Below are 17,300 nucleotides of genomic sequence, written 5' to 3' on the forward strand. Positions count from 1 at the left end.
CAATAAATGGAGTGCTATTTACTAGTGAGTGGCTATAAATGGCTAATTAAGCAGTGTTTGGACTGATGACTCATCATTTGTACAGGCCTGATCTAGGAAATTGTAGGCCCCGTTAGCCGGATATTCTTAGAATGCTTCTAAAGAGGTGTATGTATATATTTTCATTTGTATAGGTTACTTTCCACTGTGGAAAATATTGTGACTTTGGAAAAGATGCCTGCTGCTTTCTCACAGTTTGAACCATGTGCGGGTGGCTTTACAAATAACGACAGGACTTTACAACTCATGCCTGGTAAGAAGCCCTTCAAACCATTCCACGAGAGTGTTGAGAATATATCAATGCCTTAAAAAGGAACGTGTTGGGAAAGGAAATCTGGAGTTGCAAGCTTGTGCATGTAATTAGTAATCAGCTGAGGTTGAAGCAAAGGCTGATTGTGCCTAAGTATTTAGATTATGGTGGGGAAGAAAGCTGGAGAAAGAACAGCATGCTCTTTATTCATATTAACAAGGGAAGCTGGATCAATCATTATATAATGGACTCCATGTGAATAAAGACACATTAGATGAAAAGACCAAATTCACTTCTATTTTTTTTAAGTGCTCCCAAATTGATATGCAAAAGAACATGAGGAGGAAGGCCTTTTCAAGGTGGGAGAAGGCTGCTGCCAGGAAGGAACAAGCTAATCCTTCCCCTTCTGATGCCACTACCCCTCTTTCAATCGAATCATTTCTATTCCATTTGATATTTCATTTAACAAAATTTATTTTTTACTACCAGATGCTTCAAAAAGAAAAAAAAAATCAAAATTGACATGCAAGAGATGTTTTCAAAAAATTGAAATCATAATTGTAAATAAGTGTTCAGTCCAAGAACAGGCAATCAGTGGCCCTTCAGATGTTATTAAACTAAAACTCCCATTGTCTCTTATCATTGACTAGCCACAGAAGGGCAAAAATATCGAGAGGGCAACTATTGCTGAACTAACATATCCCACCTCTTTTAGCATAGATCATGAGAGACCGCGGGTGGGTGGGTGGGCCAAATGAGCCACCATACCGGTACGCTGTCAGCTGCTCCCTGCTACTACTGGTATGGCCGTACTGGCCTGTATGGCTGGAACCCACCACTGCTCCACTCCCTTGGTAGTATATCTAGTGAAAGTGCTTAGTGTAATTTAGTGATGTAACTTCAAAAAAAAGTGTGCAAAGAGACCAAGTTTAGGTGATGGTACATTAAATTGCTTGTAAGATTCCCAGATGCACAATGTTCCTCATCTCTGGGCTCATAACCCAGTAAGATTCACTGCTGAGGAGGAATTAAATAAATAGGAAGTTATCCTGTCTCTAGCATTTCTGCTATTACATTATTCTAGTTCCTTTCTGATTCTTTTTTTAATCATTAGATAACTTTATAAAGTTTCAAAGAAAGATAAAAAACAAAATAACAATGATAAAAAGGAGTAAAAAAGGAAGGGGGGATCAAAAGGTGGAAAAGTTAGAAAGTGAACAACAACAACAGAAAAGAAATTTGATTCTTGACTTTCTTCAATACAGATACAAATGATATACAGTAAGAAACTTTCATTCTCAATTAAAACAACATACAAACTTAACAACCCCTTAAAACTGTACAGCATGATAATCGCTTATTCAAAATTTAAACATAAACCTTATACAATATACAATATATTATGTGATATATATATATCACATAATATATATATATCATACAATATATTTATAAACTTAACATATGTAACTATCAGATTCTAAAACCAAAACATTTTCATCTTTCTCAAACAAGAAAGTCAAAAGTGGTCTCCATTTAGTAACAAAGTAAGATAAACTTTTATCTTTCATCAAAGTAATCAGTTTTGCCATCTCTGCCAGTTCTATTAATTTCACAATCCACTTTTTCTTTGTGAGAATTTGCGCATCGTTCCACCTCTGTGCACATCAACGTGTCGCCGGCATTGTCATATATAAAATGATTTCTTTCAATCTGTTTATCCATGATGCTTAAAAGAAAACCTGGCTTCAATCCATTAGCTCATTTTTGTCTTGGTTAATGTGATACCTCCATATAGGAGGCTAGACGCAATTGTCCCCTCTTTTAAAAACAAAAAGAAATGTAGTCAGGAGTGTAAGAGCTATAGGATAATGCAGGTAAGAAAAAAATCAAGCAATTTTCACTTAAATATTAAAAGGAACATTGTAGAACCAAAGTTCCATCAATAGAGCTGCCTGCTTATAGATTTTCACTCTTGTGTTCTTGCTTGAATCTAAACGTCATCAGTGCTCCACAGACTTGAGGGGAAGAAAAAAATGAATTGCAATCCCAACAGAGGCTGCTGTGATTCAGTTTGGTTGTGCTAGTGAGAAGAGAGTTATTGATTATTGATCAGAAACATGTGCATCCACGGAGAAAGATTACTCATTAGAGCCTCTAGCCAGCCTTGCCCAGCACACTTTTTTGGATCAATGTTGTTGTGTAACTCGGTCAACAGTAAAGAAGGTAACATTAGTTTTAATCTCCCCATCCCACCCACCCCAATTTGTTCTGAATTACATGACCCTTCATGGTATGTGAACATTCATCCATTGAAAAGTTTTTACATTTCCCAAGCTGACCCAATCACTCCACCAAAAACCAAAAATCCCACCCCCCTCAAAGTTAGCGAGAGAGAAGAGTTAAAAAATCAAGACTCTCCACCGTGGAGGCCTTATACCTATTTCTATACATCATGTGGCAGAGGCCTTATACATATTCCTTTTGCTTTGCCGATATGTAGATTTTTTTAAAAAAATCTTCAGTTCAAATGACAATGGAATTGGCAACTAAATGCAACAGATCTGTGACTTGTAATTTAAGGTTTTTAAAAGTATAGCTGCAGAAGGGCTGACCAAGAAGGGAATCTCACTGGGTTTAATAACACTAAGAGGAAAATACTGGCTTTTAATTTTATTTGCTTATCAAATATATTCACTGCCCATCTCATTGTATATGTGACTCTGAGTGGCTTACAATGAAAAAGACCATAAAAATCCTTACAAACAATGTACAAGTACTGAGAGCATCTTCAAGGCACCAACCCTCCTCAGGACCGCCCACTACTTTTGAGTCCCCCACAATAGTCTTAAACATTCTTTTGGAAGGCCAGAATAGTGAGGTCCAGCCTCACCTCTGGGTAAGATGTTCTACAGCAGGGGTGGCAAACTTGTGATGACACATTGGTGTCAAGTGACGTCTTGCAACTTCCCCCCCCTTCGCTAAACCAGGGGTGGGTGTGACACCCTGTTCTACAGGGAGGGAGTAACAGTACTTTTATTTTTAATTTAGTTAGTTAGTTTCTCAAACATGTACAAGATAACAGATACTGTATAAGTATAAACATGGATATGAACAAAAGAAATGAGTACAAATAAATGGGGCACTAGGACAGGAATGGTGCGCTTATGCACGCCCTCTTTACAGACCTCTTAGGAATGGGGTGAGGTCCATGGTAGACAGTACAAGGTTGAAGCTGTAGGGCTTTGAGAATGTATATCTTGTATATCTCCTGTCCCCCAAAATTATTTGCCTAATAAACCTGGAAGGGTTTTCATTGGAGAAATGGCATTCAAACCAGTCCTTTTTTTCAGTACTGGACCTTGATTGGTTTACAGTACTTCCTACCTGTAATTGGTATTGAACAGGAAAACAGTAGACAATCTAATCAGGAATGCTTTCTATGTGGCACCTAATCATGTTCCCATTCTCTTGCCTTTGAAGTAGCTGCTGCATTTCCAGGAAACAAATAAGCTAGTTTGTATTCAGTAATGGGAAGGAAGCATATTATGAATGTCAGGGAGCTCTTTGCTTTAATCACAAGGAATCTGCTAGTGTCAGCAGGTTTTTTTCTGCCAAAAAACCTCATGATTGTGTCAGAAAGTAACTTAAAAAGTGGCTGAGTAGGGAAAATCTTCTCCCATCCAGTACAAATCTACCAAGAGAGGGGGAAAAATGTGGCATGAAGAAGTTTAATGTTGAGGTGTGACCATTTTAAACTATTCCTTGAACATTTCCATTTTTTACACTTTTAGTTTCCTTCAGAATGCTAGCAAGTTATACTGATGTTGTCATTTCTCCATAAATAGCTAGCTCTCTATTTGTTTCCAAAACAAATTACGCATCAATATTTGAATACAGTAGCATTTTTCTATCCAAGTATTCCTAGTATAATCACTAAGCTAAATTCCCGTGTCTTTAGGGAGTGCCTTGGCAGGCAGGCAGCTTTATCAACTTTAAACCTTATTGTGTATTTGTAGCATACATATTTTCTGAAGGCCAAACTAGAAATCACCACACACATCCTTTTGTTCTTTTCCCTGAAGGCATTTTCTACTATGTGACTGTACTGTACAGCTTGAGCTCTAGTGATGATGTATAAAATTGGGTTGTTTAATTTTATTTATTCTGGCCCAGCCTCACTACTAGGCAGAGGGTGACTAGATCTCAGGCTACAGAAGCTAGTAAAGGCAAGCTTTTACTCTCTTCTAATCCCCAGCTAGGCCAGATCTCTTAAACTAGGGTGTTGTTTCAGATATAGTGACACATTGGTACTCAACTGCTCTGAAACTTATTGAATTTGGGGCTGAACACATTTTGACATGAAAATATAATTAATGATGAATACCAGGGTACTATTGTACCATAAAGAGCAATAGTCCAATGGAGAAATACATTTCAACCATTTGTCCATCTGATTTCAAAATATGGGATGAAAAAAATGATGCTTCTGTGTCTCAATCAGAGAAAAGTCTTAGGCCAATCCTATGTTCCTATAAAAAAGTAAAAAGGAATAATAATGAATGTACCAAAATCTTGTTGGTACATACTCTGCTCAATTTAGAAAAATGAAAAAAGTTGGAAAGTGAAAGATTTGTTCGGTTTGTGAATTTACTTTATTTGCATTACTCAACATTCTATTTGAGTTGGGAAGCAGAATTTGAGATTCAAGTTCCCCTTGATTCAAGTTCCCCTTGATTACAGAGCAGAGGTGGTATTCAGCCAGTTCCGACCAGTTCTGGCAAACCAGTAGTGGAAATTTTGAGTAGTTCGGAGAACTGGCAAATACCACCTCTGGCTGGCCCCAGAGTAGGGTGAGAATAGAGATTTTGCAATATCCCCCCTCCCTCTATTTTGCTGCCTCCTGACTCCTAGCTGATTGGCTTGGTCTTCTTCTGTTGTCCTGCACAGGAGAATGGAGCTGGAAAGCAGGCTAGTGGGGTGGGGAGGGAATGGGGATTTTACAGTATCCTTCCCCTGGAATGGGGTGGGAAGCAGGGGTGGGTTCCGGCAGGCACCACTGCTGGTGGTGAAGAGCCAAGGTGGCGCAGTGGTTAAATGCAGCACTGCAGGCTACTGCTAGATCAGCAGTTCAGCGGTTCAAATCTCACCGGCTCAGGGTTGACTCAGCCTTCCATCCTTCCGAGGTGGGTAAAAGGACCCAGATTGTTGGGGGCAATATGCTGACTCTCTGTAAACCGCTTAGAGAGGGCTGAAAGCCCTATGAAGCGGTATATAAGTCTACTGCTATTGCTATTGCTATTGGTTGAGTCGAGTGCATGATGCGTGCGCTTGATGCGTGCTGTGTTCATGTACAATGAAAATTGTTCTGTGCATACGCAAAAGCAAAAAATAATATGGTGGCGCTAACAGCACTGCCCGGGGAACCGGTTCAGGGGCAAGACAGGCCTGGGTTGCTGCTGGTTCCAGAAACCCAGGCTGCCAAACTACTACCAGTTCGGCCGAACCGGTCCGAACCAATAGGAACACACCACTGGTGGGAAGGGAATGAGATTTTGCAGTATCCTTCCCCTGCCATGCCCACTAAGCCACACCCACCAAGCCACTCCATGCCCACAGAACCAGTAGTAAAAATTTTTGAATGCCACCACTGTTACAGAGCTAAGAATGTACCAAATGTATATGAAATGCCGTGCAGATTTAAAAAAAAAACATACAAACATGAAGATAGGTCAGAATAAATGTAAGATTATAAAAACAGAATAAAATTATACTTGGCCGAACCATACATCCTTATAACTGATTACATTTTTCCCCTAGTCCCACATACTCCAAAATTACAGCCTCAGGATCCAAACTCAGCTACAAGCACTTCGATTGCTGTCTATTGGACTCTGAATGAAGACGATTTCGCAGATTTCTTCCAGGTTTATTGTATGGAGGAATCCCCAGGAAGCAAAGAGCAAAGTGGTGTGTGAGTGTTTCTGAATGGGGATTGGGGGTGGGGGAAGAGAATTTACAGAAGCAAAATAATAACAATAATGACAATGTCATCAAGTGTAGTTAAACCACCTTGAATGTTCTTTGACATTGTGTGAAGAATTTATGTTTTTTGCCTCAGGGAATCAGCTTGTTAGTAATTTCACGCTAGGAAGAGTTAAGACTGTTGTTAAGCAGGATTTCTACTGCTACTAGGTTTAAGGAGGAGTTGTTTTTTCACGTAGCCTGCTGTTGATAAGTTCAGTTATTCTATGTTATTATCAATGAGCACAGGTAATCCTTGACTTACAACTATTTATTTGGCGACCATTTGAAGTTACAAGAGCACCAGGGGTGGGTTGCTGCTGGCATTATTGCTGGTTTGGTGTGCAAAAAAGTATCTGTGCATGCGAGCGAAGCATTAGTGCATTTGCACCTAAAAATGTCTGTGCATGCACAAAATATTAAAAAAGGGAAAAAATACATTTCTGTAATGAAAATTGTTCTGCACATGCGCAGAACCAAAAATCGAGATGGCACCACTATAGGAGAATCAGTTCGGGGGCGTGGCAGCCCTGGGTCGCTGCCGGTTCCAGTGACCCAGGCCGCCAAGTTACTACCTATTCAGCCGAACTGGTCCAAACTGGTAGGAACCCACCTCTGAAGACCACTGAAAAAATGACTTATGACCATTTTTCACACTTATTGCAGTTGCTGTTGTGGCCCAACAGCAGTTGGCTGAGCTGTTGGTAGAATCTGACAGCGATGAACACTATGGGATTGTCCTGGAGGTTGAGGAACACTCTGGGGGGTGTTTGGAGTCAGAGCAGGGACTAGAGAGGCCTGTTGGCCACCAGGTGGCGTCTGAGTCAGGGAGCAGTGAGGAAGAACAGAGGGAGGCTGTCCCTGACATATGTATGCGTCGGACTGCGAGGAGGAGGGAGCAACTTTGGAAAAAGGGTCACAGAAGGAAATAGGAATAGGTGGCTACTGATTGGCCCCACTCGGAGAGCTTATAGGTGGGTGACGGGAGGAGAATTTTGCAGGAAACAACAATTTACTGATCCAGCGGTAGAGAAAGATTGGGAGAATTTCGTGAGTTCAAGCCTTGTTTCATAGAGATAGCTTTCTGGGCTACCAGCCAAGGGGTTGCTTATCTCCCTCCTTAGTTGTGGCAGACAGCCAAGTCTGCGTCCGTATATATTGTAGAGGCAGAACAGTTGCAGCATCCCCATGGACATGCGATCAAAATTCAGGTGCTTGATTAGTGGTTCATATTTATGATGGTTGCAGTCTCCCAGGGTCATGTGATCCTCTTTTGTAAACTTCTGACAAGCAAAGTTAATAGGCAAGTCAGATAAATTTAACAGCCATGCTACAATGTATCAATTTCAGTGATTCACTTAATAACTGTAGCAAGAATAAATTGGAACAAAGTTCATTTAAAACATGTTTCACTTAACAAGAAAAAAATCGGCCTCAGTTGTGGTCATAAGTTGGGGACTACCTGTATTTGTTTGTAGAAATTGCACTTTTTTGCTATTATGTTTACAGACTACAAAGAAAATACAATAAAAATAAATTTAGCAAAAATATGATGGTTCAGAAAGAGATCATGTCAGAGATATGGGATTGTTTGGTTCCTAACTAGTTTTTATGGTTGGTGGGATCCTGACCTTGGAAAGACCCCCCCCTCCCCCCGCAAAAGGGAAGCTTAGTTCCCACACTGAACTCCATCCAATGGAGAATTTAAATCAATCCAAACATAAGTGAGTCTAAATTCTTTTCTTTGTGTTATTTCCAAAAGAAGAGTATTTAAAAAACCCATCAAGTGGATGGAGAGACACTTTGTTATATGACCCATGTTCATTTCTTCCCTTTCCAACTGCTATGTAGAACTTTTCTGCCAATCTACTCTTGTTTGGTCAAATGTTTCACTTACTGTTGAAGTGAACATTTGCACATTTCCATGGCTTCTTGCATGTGTACATGTTACTTTTATTTCCTGTAGGCTTTGTTGAAGAATATCGTGTCATTGTGAAAGAGAGCAACTGCATTTTGGAGGATCTGGAACCTGGTCACTGCTATAGCGTATGGGTCATGGCCGTAAATTATGCAGGATGTAGTTTTCCCAGTGACAAATCCATATTTAGAACTGGTAAGCTGTTCTGTCTTTTAAACATTTTTTTCTCTCTCAATATTTACAGCTGTGCCCTAAGGAAATACAAAGAATATAAGGAAGTACAAAGGACATATCATAAAATGGCTAAAATATGAGATTTTGAGAAGGTTGTTTCTGTATTTACACCTGGATGGGTGTCAAATAGATAACTCTGTCTTAGTCTTAAGTTTTACTCAGATGGTATTGTCTCATCTGTTAGAGTTTATAATATAAAAGTCTCCTCTGATTATTTCCTTATAAACATATATAGAATTGGGAATATACCCAGCCTTAAATGTGGTAATTAGGATTAGAGGATGTGTTAAAATATTACAGGTTACAGGCTTATGCATTTTAATTGGTAATTGGTATTATTTTCATTATCTATTGTGTAAAATAATTCCAATACTTATATTAAGAAGAACAAATAAAAATAAAGAGAAGAATAAAGAGAAGAATAAAAATATATAAAATTACCTTCCGCTGAGGCAGTGGGCTGCTGAAAAAGATTGAAAGCTGGTAATGTCACTTTAATATACCTACTACTATTTTATCATCAGGTGGATCAGTGGCTAAGGATGAGCTTGTCAGTCAGAAAGGTCGGCAGTTCAGCGGTTCAAATCCCTAGTGCCGCGTAACAGAGTAAGCCCCCGTTACTTGTCATAGGTTCTGCCAAGCTAGCTGTTCGAAAGCATGTAAAAATGTAAGCAGAAAAATAGGAACCACCTTTGGTGGGAAGATAACAGAATTCCGTGTGCCTTCGGCATTTAGTCATGCCGGCCACATGACCATGGAGATGTCTTCAGACAATGCTGGCTCTTCGGCTTTGAAACTGAGATGAGCACTGCCCCCTAGAATTGGGAACAACTAGCACATATATGCGAGGGGAACCTTTACCTTTACCTTATTTGACCATCATTCCTTAGAACAGTTGTTAATGTAACAAATTTAACAAGGAGAGGAGAGAAATATCATACAGGTAGTCATCACTTAACAATGGTAATTGGATCAGAATTCTATCACTAAGCAATGCAGTTGTAAAGGGTGATATCATGTGACTGCATCACTTAGCAACAGCTGTATTTCTGCCATTAAGTGACTCTTGTGCCATCTTTAAGCACAACATTACGTGGTTGGCATTGACTTTGCTTGTTAGAAGTCAGCAGTGAAGATCACAAATGACAATCAGTAACTATGGGATACTGCAACCATTGTAAGTACTGGAATGGGTCCCAGGCACCATTCATTTAGCACCATGTTAAATTCTAAAGGCCAGTGAACAAGTGATAATTAAGAGATGACTACCTGTAATGAAAATAAAAAGCGAACAATCAAGTACAGATTTTTAATAGGTTAAGAGAAAAATGCCTGGATTTTTTACTTCTGGTGTGTACAAACCAGTGGTGAAATTCATTTTTTTTTTAACTACTGATTCTGTGGGTGTTACTTAGTGGGTGTGGCAGGGGAAGGATACTGCAAAATCCCCATTCCCTCCCCACTCTGGGGCCAGCCAGAGGTGGTATTTGCCAGTTCCCTGAACTACTCAAAATTTCCTCTACCGGTTCTCCAGAACCTGCTGAATTTCATCCCTGGTACAAACCCACAATTGTAACCCTTCTTGTGGCTCAGCAAATATCCCCCTATATTCACAGCTCCTCCAACTCCTGAAATAAAATCAGAAGACTGCACCATATGCTGGGACACCGCTACTATCCGATGGAGCACCAGCAACCTGAAAGCAACAGATTCCTTCACACTTGAGTACTGCAGACAGTATTCTCCTGAGGGTGAAGGCCTCAGGTCAGTTTCTTGTGCTTTGAAGAATAGATAAAATGCAGTGGGGGGTAGAGAGCTTTCCCCAGGTTGTGCTGATGTCAAAGCAAGAGCTTTTTCTTTTCTGGATTTCCCTACAGAAAATAAAAAAATCATTTTTTGCAGAGTTGTGACCCTTCTGCCAAGTGTTAATCTTAGGGTTTATACTCTGTAAATCACAAATACCTTTATTTTGTGCTAGCTGTTAGGTAAGCTCCCCGTTGGAAGAGTGAGTACGTTCAGCGAAGCGTTATGAGAGTGTTGTTGGAGAAAACACAAAGCAGCATACAGAGACACTGCAGTTTAAATAGGCTTTTTTCTGTCATGGAAATAAAGTTATCAGAGTCCATCAAACAGTCCAAGTCATACACGGATAATTCAGTCAGTCATCAATGTCTTGCAGTTAAGGGATAATCCAAATAACATAGTCCAGTAATCATATAATCAGTTCAGTACTCAAAGTTTGCTAGCAGTTGCAAAACTTACAATAGCTCATGGCATTAAGATCAGATCAGCCCAGCATCTAACAAACAGAGAGTTAACAATCATTCTGGCTCCCTCTTATGGCCGATTGAGGAAAACAGCAACCAATCACATTTTACAGCATGATTTAAAGAAACATGTATAGCATTGTTACATGATTTATATATTGCCAACCCAACCGAATTATATTCCTAACATAGCCACGAACAAAAATAATTAGAAGCTAAGCCCTTCACTCCTGCTCCTTATTTGGATCACTTCCAAGCTATTTGGAGAAGAATGGAAAGGACAGGGGCCCAGTTTGATGGGATTAGGACTCCTTTGTTGTTTTTGCGTGTATTTAAAAATATCCAGTCTTTCCCTTGCAAACCAAGATCCTTCAAAGCTTGCAGTCTCCAATGGTATCTTGTTTTCTAAGACTGTCCTTCTGGACTGAATATTGAGGAAGTTAATGACCACAAAGATCACCATTTTTTCTTAAACTCTACTTCAGAAAGATTCTGGTTGTGATTGGAGACATGTACAGTATGTAGAAAATAGCAAAGAAGAAGGGGATTATTTGTGGGTGCCCCCAAAAAACACAGTTATTTTCTTTCTGTCTTTTTTCTTCTTGTTCCTGCTGCATTCTTTCAAAAATTATTGTAGCCAATCACTTCATAAAAGCTCAAGGAAGCATCCTGAAAATCTGCCAGAATTTGTCACGCTTTGATAGTACAATGGAGCTATTCTCTGCCAGCAGCACTGAAAGTGTGTAGCTCTATTTTATAGAATTTTCTACGCAGATAATCTGTAACACTTCAAATGTTTTTAAAGATTGATTTTCTCATTTCTCCTCCAGGATAGAAATATCAGGATTTAACCGTTTGTGATAGTTTAAAATACATTAAATTCTTGCGATCAGAAGAACTAAGTGAACCATTTATTCTTTTTGCCAGAAGCAATTCCTTATGTTATATTATCTAATCTAGCCTTCCCCAGCTTGGTGTCTTGGAAAAAGGGTTGGTGTCTTGGAAAAACGGGTTGGAAAAATAGCTCACAGATTGGTCAGTCAAAGAAAGTTGATCTGATCTCACAGTTATTATAAGGTTCTTGGCCTGTGACTCTGCAGATTTTGGAACACAATTCTCATCATTCCTGATCACTGACCAATCGGTACCCAATTTTGTCCTCCCTCTTACTGTAGGAAGTTAAAACCCCACCCCTCTCCTAGAAAAATGAAATATCCTGGGAAATATTGAAAAGGCAGAATATTATATTTCCCTGGATAAGAAATGGAGAAACATGTTTTTAGGCAGGAAACAGACTCACACTTAATAGCCCCCACCTTTGTCAATGGGCCATTATAAAGCCTGAGCTTGTCTACTCTGCATAATAAAGGTAGGATTAGCCTTCTACAGAAACTCAACACAAGGCAACTGGGAAAATTATATCAGCCCACAAAGCAATCAAAAGGGACTCAAAGCACAGCCTGAAGAGTTGCCCCTTCATGGCCCCATGGGAGTCCGACAACCAATCAGAATACAAGTTCAAGATCAAAGGCCAGAGAGGGCGTAAAACCAGGAACTTTCAGCATCTCGGTCCTTTTTCTTCTTCACCCAACATCTGGAAACATGTGATCCCCCTTTTCTGTTCAGGACCTCAAGCCATGTGATCCTGTCCACCATTATACCATCTTTCCAAGCAGCTGCCATGTTTCCAGTGTCTTTTTCCCCACTTGGAACTGAACCCAGAAGGACATTTCTTCCATCACTACCACCAAAGTATGTCTACTCCAGAATGTAAGAACTGATCTATTTATATTCAGAACCTGCCCTCCCTAAATTAAAATAAACAACTAGCAATTTATTACTTTCTCATTACATTCCAAAAACTGCTGCCTAATGCAGTGGCTTTATGCTATCTGCTGGACTGATCACCCCTGTTTTAAGAATGGAATTGCATTGAAAACTTAACCTTCTCTCTGCTGCTTCTGGTTGTATCAACCATTAAGAATTAAGTCCATCTCCTTGTGCATAATCTTAGATTATATTACTTTCCTTGGCCAATATAATCATATCATGCTGTATCTTGCCATTGGCTACGGCTAGCAATCTGATTTTTGAGTCAAATTCAGTGCTGGATTTAATCACTTAAGCCCTACACAATTTCACACTAATTATCTGAAGATGAACTTCCTTTGCTATTCTTCTCCTGTGCCCCAACAATAAGATGCTGTTGGTTGCTGCAAAAAATGGTCTTTTCATTACCTATCAGCAACAGAAGACCTTTTAATTCTCCTGATCAATTTAAATAAAGTCCCACTATTTGTATGTTCACACGCCTTCAAAGCATGCCTTTGAAAATCACCTTGACTTTTGTTTTATCTATTGTCTCTTTCCTCATGGCTGCCATATGTATGCCAGTGCCATCCCATTTGCACCTTGGATTTTAAACTGAACACTTTTTTGGTCCTTTACCCGCTAGATTTAGCAGGTACTATATATATAAAGCTAGACCGGTATTTTAGAATGATGTCAAACAAGCACCACATCTTATGTGCTTCTGTGAAGAATGGGTGTGATGCAGGGATGGGTTCCTGCTAGTTCTAACCTCTTCTATAGAAGAGGTTCCACAAATCTACAGTGCTGATTAGAATCGGTTCCAGCACCCTCCCCCTTCCTGTCCGCACCATGCTTGCCCCACCCGCCGCTCACTGATTGGCTGGCTCACCAATTGCCCCGCCCGCCTCTTAAGAGTCCTATCTAAACCTTAACGTCTTAAAGCTGTCAAGTTTGAACACTCCTGGGGTTTTTTTTATAAAGGGTTGGGGTGCAAGGGTCTTGTAACTTGACAACTTTAAGAGTTGCACACTTCAGTGCCAGAGTTTCTGAGCCAACATGACTGGAGGAGGAATTCTGGGAGTTGAAGTCCACAGGTCTTAAAGCTGTCAAGTTTGAACACCCCTGGGTTTTTTCCCCTAGGTTCCACCACAAATGCGCGAACGACAAAAGCACGTCTGACTAAACCGCGGTGACAAAACCGCGGTGACAAAACCGCGCCGATGAATGAGCGCTGAAGCGCGCCGACAACAGCGCAGTGACAGAAGCGTGCTGTAACCTAACCCTAAACCTAACCCTAAACCTAACCCTAAACCTAACCCTAAACCTTACCTTAACTTAAATCACGCTTCTGTCGGCGCGCTGTTGTCGGCGCGCTTTTGACATTCGCAGTTTTGTCGGGGCACGTTTGCCCTAAAGGGTTAGGGGTGCAAGGGTCTTGTAACTTGACAGCTTTAAGACTTGCATGCTTCAAATGCCAGAGTTTCTGAGCCAACATTTTGGTTGCTAAGCAAGAGCGTTGTTAAGTGAGTTTCACCACATTTTACAAGTTGGCCCTGCCAGTCACATGACTGCCAAGCCACTCCTACCTGGTCACATGTCTGGCAAACCACTCCCACAAAGCAGGTCACACTTACAGAAGAGGTTCTAAAAAATTTTGAAACCCACCACTGGTGTGATGTTACTTAGCCCCCACCAGAGTATGTACCTCAGTGTGTTCCCTCAAATCATTTTGATCCTTGAATCCATATTAGAATCCATATTAACAGTCTGTGGTTTGCTATATTGAACTGTGCCATTCTGTTATGCCTATGTGGGAGAGAAATAGCTGCATTAAATTGCTTGCTTCCATTCACTGGAAGCCCAGGGTTTGTTTTCTGTGCTGGCTCCATATGTTGGCACTTCCTCAGCGATCTGGAAGAGCAGATTTGTTATGTGACAATATTGTGGATGTGGAATGGTGTGTAGGAGGCTACTGATAGTGAAGTGCCAAGCCCTGTGCATGTTACTGCTCTAATCTTAACTAAGGCTGTGGTTCAAGTGGTTTCACTCAGAAGAGAATTCAGAAATCGGACCCCTGATTTTTTAAAAATATCTACTAATAAACCCTAAAAATTTCCCTTGCCTTCGATAAAAATCCATTCAGAAGAGAATTCACTGCCAACTTGGAAAGTACCAAGTTGGCAGTGAATAATGTAAGGTTTGGATAGACTTCTACGAAGGTTTAGAGTTGTTGGAAGAAACGTCCTTCTGGGTTCGGCTCATAGTGGGGGGAAAAGACACTGGAGACATGGAGGCTTGGAAAGATGGTTTTAATAGTGGACAGGACCACATGGCTTGAGTCCTGAACAGAAAAAGTGATCACATGCTTCAATGTTGGTGGAGAAGAGAAGGGAAGGGAGGAAGAGAAGCTGAGTCCCTGGTTTTATTCCCCTCTGGCCTTTGATCTTGATCTTCTATTCTGATTGGTTGTCAGACTCCCATGGGGCCATGCAGGGGCAACTCTCTAGGCTGTGTTTTGAATCCAGGTTTGGTTGCATTCTCAGATGCCATGTGGTGAGTTGGGTAAAGTGCCAATATTATCATGCTTTAATCCCATCCCCCTGGAGCTGAAGTGGAGAAGTCTTTATTATGTAAAGGGACTAACTTGGCCTTCTTAATAGACCATTGACAAAGTGGGGATGGGCAGGAACCTGCAGGCAGCTATTCTGTCTTTTAGAACATGTTTCTTCCTTTTCACATCCAGAGAAATATTCTGCCTTTTCAATATTTCCTAGGATATTTCATTTTTCTGGGAGAGGGCTGGGTGATAACTTCCTACAGAGTAATGTACAGATATAGCACCTCTACTGTGATCCTACTTCTTACTCAACATCAGCAGGTTCTGGAGAACCAGTAGCAGAAATTTTGAGTAGTGTGGAGAACCGGCAAAAACCACCTCTGACTGGCCCCAGACTAGGGTGGGAATGGAAATTTTGCGGTATCCTTCCCCTGCCACGCCCACCAAGCCACACCCACAGGACAGGTAGTAAAAAAAATTGAATTTCCCCACTGACCCAACATTATACCCTGAATCTTTTGTTCATCCACATGGTAAACCATGCTGGCACGGCTCTTTCAACATAAAAAAGACTAAAATCTCACTGGATTGTTAAATCCCATCCCTAATTCAAGTTATAAGATTTCTCAAGAGATGCTGCTGCAAGATTTCAGCCATTTTTCTTTCAAGTTGAAGGTCTACAAATCCAGGGGTGTTGCAAATAGACAGATAGCTCCCCCAGGTGGTTATGTTCTCCTTCCTGAACATTCCTTGTATTCCACCAAGCCAAGTAAAAAAAAATAAAAAATCACATATTTACTTTACAGTATTGATTTTGTGAGAAGAGTGGTCAAGCCAATTATAAAGAGCTTTAGCTCAGATCAAATCCTAAAAAGAATCTGTGAGCCTTTGAAATTCACTCTGGCTAAAAATCATTCTTTTTGAAGTTAGTGTATAATTCAACATTTTTTTAAAAAAAGAGGGCGGAGATAATGAACAATATAATTAGAGAAAATGTATTCTAGTTGCATAGCGACCAATCCTTCATAAGGCATGTAGAAGTAAGGGGATTTTTGGACAACTTACAAACAATGTGTATTGCTGGAAAACAAAAAAAATATGAAGGAAATAATAGATGAATCCCTCTGGATTTTTCAGTTTTTACTGCTTTTGGTGAAATCCTGGCAAGAAAAAAACTAGAGCTTTCGAAATGGAGGTCAGACAGTGGTTTTTAACATTGTTGAAAGGGGTGAGAGTAGAATTGCATTAGCCATGCTGTGAGATCTCATTTGTTTCTCTCGCTGCTGGTTCATCCAATAGGATGCAACAATACAGAAATTATACAATCTGTTAATCTAAAGTAAGTGTGCATGCATGCTTTGGAAAACAATCCCTAGCGTATATTTTTTTTTAATTATTAAGTTTGAGAACAAAAATAAAAAAGAGCAAGTATAAGTTTCAGGACTTGCCTGATATCACTAAAACATTATTATAAACTGAAAAGTAGAACCTCCAAAGCAAGATGTAGTCTACCTGTTTGTTTGTTTAAAAAAAAAAACTAAAAATAGATTTCTTGTAAATATATGGAAGGGGGAAAATATGGACTAACTGGCATGAGAAGATTCTTCTTTGTTTCTTTATTGATAAAGAACTATTGGTGAAGATCATAGCCACAGCCCTATGCTACAAACCAATGCAGATTTTGTCCTTGTAACGCTGCATAATAGTTTCTTTGACTACCCGATGCACACAATCAAACTCTGATCTTGAGAAATTCCATACACTTCAGATATAGCCTAGGACACCAATCCTCCAACTACGGCCCACCAATGCAAGGTATTCGGCCCGCAGAGTGGTGGGATTCAACCCCATCTCTCACCCTGCCCCTCACCATCAGCCTTATCTTCCAGTGGGCATCCACTCCAGCTGCACTGCTGGTTAGTTATTATACCGGTTGAGCTGCACTTCTGATCACACCGCTGTTATCAACGTTAAGGCCGAAGGGTGCTGGGGAGGACCAGCTGACTGAGGGGTGAGCTCGCCAGTGCAGCCACGTGATCCAGGGCCAGTGGGTGAGGAAGGGAGGGGCTACTTCTGGCTTGAAAAGTAGCTCTGCTGCCAGCTTGTAAAGTAGTGCTTTAAAAGTCTTTAATAATACTTTAAAATTCTTTAAAAGCAACCTTTCAGGATGTTTTTCACAGCCATATGATCCAGGGCCGG

At 40.3% G+C, this 17,300-nt stretch overlaps 1 protein-coding gene across 1 annotated transcript in view; it reads left to right on the top strand.

Annotated features, from left to right (window-relative positions):
• Window positions 1-17,300, top strand: part of CMYA5 (cardiomyopathy associated 5) — a 64,491-nt gene that overhangs the window by 30,721 nt on the left and 16,470 nt on the right. Inside the window, exons 6-9 of the mRNA XM_032213874.1 lie at window positions 174-292; window positions 6,110-6,259; window positions 8,280-8,426; window positions 10,082-10,229. Of these exons, the coding sequence (XP_032069765.1) occupies window positions 174-292; window positions 6,110-6,259; window positions 8,280-8,426; window positions 10,082-10,229 (564 nt within the window). The remainder of the gene's footprint in view (window positions 1-173; window positions 293-6,109; window positions 6,260-8,279; window positions 8,427-10,081; window positions 10,230-17,300) is intronic.

Source organism: Thamnophis elegans, chromosome 3 (genome assembly GCF_009769535.1).
Source record: "Thamnophis elegans isolate rThaEle1 chromosome 3, rThaEle1.pri, whole genome shotgun sequence".
NCBI classification, from domain to species: domain Eukaryota; kingdom Metazoa; phylum Chordata; class Lepidosauria; order Squamata; family Colubridae; genus Thamnophis; species Thamnophis elegans.